The sequence below is a fragment of the Trachurus trachurus genome (assembly GCF_905171665.1).
Source record: "Trachurus trachurus genome assembly, chromosome: 6".
Classification (NCBI taxonomy): Eukaryota; Metazoa; Chordata; class Actinopteri; order Carangiformes; family Carangidae; genus Trachurus; species Trachurus trachurus.
Window position 1 is genome coordinate 33,211,095 of NC_139897.1, and position 4,121 is coordinate 33,215,215.

The 4,121-nt window shown below is 44.3% G+C and overlaps 1 protein-coding gene across 1 annotated transcript in view; it reads right to left on the reverse strand.

The window, feature by feature from the left end:
• LOC310987540 (NACHT, LRR and PYD domains-containing protein 12-like) overlaps nucleotides 1-4,121 on the reverse strand; it is a 427,459-nt gene that overhangs the window by 39,139 nt on the left and 384,199 nt on the right. Inside the window, exons 6-8 of the mRNA XM_083973848.1 lie at nucleotides 2,065-2,184; nucleotides 666-889; nucleotides 185-441 (exon numbers count right to left, since the gene is read on the reverse strand). Of these exons, the coding sequence (XP_083829974.1) occupies nucleotides 185-441; nucleotides 666-889; nucleotides 2,065-2,184 (601 nt within the window). The remainder of the gene's footprint in view (nucleotides 1-184; nucleotides 442-665; nucleotides 890-2,064; nucleotides 2,185-4,121) is intronic.

Consider the following 4,121-nt stretch of genomic DNA (forward strand, 5'->3'; position numbering starts at 1 on the left):
GGACAGGTGAGACCGTAGAGACGTCCTCTCTCTGTTGGACAGGTGAGACCGTAGAGACGTCCTCTCTCTGTTGGACAGGTGAGACCTTAGAGACGTCCTCTCTCTGTTGGACAGGTGAGACCGTAGAGACGTCCTCTCTCTGTTGGACAGGTGAGACCGTAGAGACGTCCTCTCTCTGTTGGACAGGTAAGTCTTTGAATATGTCGTTGCACTTGATTGGAGTGTCATGGAGGGTCTTCTTCTTGGACGTTGTCTCCAGCTGTCTCACCTCATGTTGGGTATTAACCTCTTCACTCTGTCCCTCTGTGATGTAGAGCTCAGTGTAGATCCTGTTGAGGAGGGTTCCACTTCCTGTTCCCTCAGTTCCTTCAGTCACTCGTTCACATCTGCTCCTCAGACTGATCTTATGTTGATCTAAAACCTCCTGAAGACCACGATCTGCTGAGAGAAAAGAGACAGAGTCAGACTGAAGACAGAGAGTCTGACAATCTGATCAGATTATTTTCATTAGCTACAGAAAAACTACAGACAACAAAGAAAAGGTTTGAATCATCATCTTAAATGTCAGTGCTGTGTGATGGAACAAAGACTCTGGAGAAAACAACAGGTCCTGGTTTCACAAATGACCACATCAGCAGACAGATGTTCAGTATCACTTTGTCCACAGCTGCTCTGATTGGCTGTCTGCAACCCACCTCTGGTTCTGGGTCTTTGTCCACACTGGGGACAGGAGGGGGGTCCTGAAGAACCAGACTGGTCCCAGTCTGAGGTGAAGCACTGTCTGCAGAACCAGTGTCCACAGCTGGTGGAGACTGGATCCTTCAGGACGTCCTGACAGAGACCACAGCAGGACAGCTGCTGGTCCACAGAGACACCACTCCTCTTCCTCCTGTCAAGACATTTCTGGATCAACATGTCACAGCTCCACATCTGAGATCTGATTGGTTAACCAAGGGTGCAGGGTTTCAGTAACCAGAGGAACAGAGAGAGAGAGAGAAAGTAGAGGAAGACGAGTGTAGAGAGACGAGCTGAATGAAGACCTGGTCCTGAGATGGTCTGGTTTCTGTCTCTGTTTATCTGTTCACTGCAAAAACTCAAAAACTTTCCAAGAATATTTGTCTTATTTCTTCTCAAAATGTCTCATTTCTATTCTAAACTAATCTCTTTCACCTTAAAATGAGACTCGTCACCTTAAAATTAACTTGTTTTTAGATCATTTTCACTTGTTTCAAACAAATTTTCACGTGAAATAAGTAGAACAATCTGCCAGTGAAAGCAGGTTTTTAGTGTAATAAGAAAGAAAAACTTGCTCCACTATCAGATTTTTCTACTTACAGTATTTCAATTGAAAATATGCTTGTGTTGACCTTAAATCTGGACTCTTAAACAAACTCCCTGTTAGTTTTAGTCTCTTCAGTTCTGTGTCATCTTGTCTGGTTTTTACTCCAAATGTGTGAAATGATTGAGAAGCTGTTGGTGGTGTTTTCCTCTTTCAGACACTGATCATGTGTTTGATGTTGGTTCTGGACTGAGTCCTATCAGCTCTTTAACTAATGAGCTCCTCATCCAGACGCTGCTGTGTGGCTCTAATGAACCTGTGTTGGAGCTCTGATCCAGTGTGAGGAGACTGAAGCTGACAACAGAAGCTTCAGCAGCTCCACCTGAGCTTCACTACATGTTGTGGAGAAGCTCAGACAGTCACAGACAGGAAACAGGAAACACTGATCACTCCTGTCTGGTTCCTGACTTTTCAAAATAAAAGTCTGTGTGTATCAGCTGCTTTAATCTCAACTGTGACTTCAGTTTAAAGGCTCAGACGTGTGGATCATTAAAGTGTTGGTGCAGCAACGTTCACACTGACTGAGGCTGATGACACAGTAACATTAGGACGCTGTGCTTCATCAGTCTGATGGACAGAGTGTGTGTGCATGTTTATGTCTCTGAGGTTTGTTGTGAACCTTCAGAGTCTGATGGATCTGGTTCCTGGTCTCTCTCTGTTTCCTTCATATGAGTCAAATGACTGAATCATCTTCAGCTCAGTTTACAGTAGAAACCGTCTCTTACTCTGAAGGTCCAGGTCCAGGTCCAGAACTGAAGACTGGAGGAAGCTCTCTGGACCAGTCACTCTTTATGGACAGACAGGTGGATCCTGGAGATTCTGCTCTCAGTCTGTGGTTCTGACCTCTGCAAACACAAACATGTTTTTATTCACATCACATTGATCACTGATCAGTGGACACACACAAACCAGGAAGTAATTTCCTGTTCGGTAATGTCACACACATGCTTGTAATGCTATCTTTGTGAGGACACTCATTGACATAATGTATTCCATAGCCCCTTACCCTAACCTTAAAGGGGTAGTTCAACATTTTGGCAAGTTGGCCCATTGCCATAATCGCTATAGTCATAGCAGGAAGTTCAATACCTTTAATTGTCCATGTTACCTATTTTAGAACGGCGGAGCGGAGCAGCAGGCTGCTCAGGGCTATGCTATGGAGGCTAAGGGAATTTCTTGGTTTCCCTCAACAAACTCATCAAATACACAATCCAACAACTCCAAAACGCTGTCGTGTCCATTATTATCTCATAACGTGGTGATTATGCAGGTCACAACTTGTCCACAAAAGCGTTTTGGAGTTTTGGGATTTTGTATTTGATGAGTTTGATGAGGGAAACCAACAAATTCCCTTAGCCTCCATAGCGTTCTAAAAATAGCTTGCACCGACAATTAAAGGTAACGAACCTACTGCTATGACTATAGGGATTATGGCAATGGGCCAATTTGCCAAAATGTTGAACTATCACTTTAACCATTACTCTTAACAAAATTTAACACTAATTATAACCTACAGTGGGTACTAGTTTCATTTGGACGTTTCCCTCACGGAAAGCGTGACTCACGCGTTGCGTGAAATTGTAGGTCACATTGTAGCCACTAGGTGGAAGCATCGTACTGAGATGCAGCTCTAAAGATTTTGGGATAATTCCACGTTTGACCACAACGTAGCTGCAATGGAGAGTGGCGCTGTTCATAGGCCATAGGCTACTTCATTTGCAGCTGTGGTTGAGAGAGCTAGAGAGTGAATGGAGAGAGGGACCGCTACGCCGGTCAATCAGATCAATGTTGTTGTTTTTTTATTGTATCACAGTGGTTACAGCAGGCGCGGCGCCAGGATTTCAATTTTGGATGGGCCACAGTAATTTTGGATGGGCCACTACTTAGGAAAAAATAACACTAACATACATAGAGTTGGAAATTATTCCTGAATGACTTGTTCGTGTCTAAATTGCCTTGAAAGCACACATCTGCTGAGACCTATGGCTGAGACGAGCTTTGACATCGTAGTGCGCCTCTCCGGTTAAAAGTTAAACTAGCTCACCCAGCGGACCTCTCTCTCTCCTCGTCTCTCTCGCTCTCACTGTCTCTCTCCTGTTACTTAGTTATAGCCTATGTGTTTAACCAAATACACGAAAAGCAGCCCACTTCTTTTTAACTCACTTATTTTCATAAAGTAATAAAATATCTCGACATTTTGCCATCGTTAACATTGAGACAAAAGGCTGCAGGAATTGAAGAAGAATTGTTTGTTTGTTAACAGTGACTTTGTTGATGCTACTTGAATCGTAGAATAGAGCCACAATGGGCTGATTTCAGCCAAGAGCAGCAGGTTGTTTTAATGGAAAGTAGGCAGCGATAGCCTACAAAAAAGCTGATCACAGCCTGAAGCAACAGTGTTGCTTCAAATATAACAAGAGGAGGCTGCTTTTAATTTCTGACAGCTGAACATCGCTTTTTTAAATATGAAGCTTATCCAAACAAAAAACTAGAGCAACAACAACTGTCATTTTTTAAAATTTGTGTTATATATTGTTTTTGCTCTGTGTGTCGCGGTGATAACTTAACCGTGAAAAGTAGGCTACAACACACACAACATAACGTTACAGCCGCAGTGTTGTGAGTGAGTCATGTCGGGACCAGAGTGATTGCTGGTCGGGACAACCAGGCTTCAAGAACCCGCTCAACAGACCCCGGTGCTCGGCCGCCGCCGCCGCCGCTGCTGCTGCTCCGGCGGGGAAGGCGAAGCTCACTGCCAGGATCCCCGCCGGAGCAGCCAGGC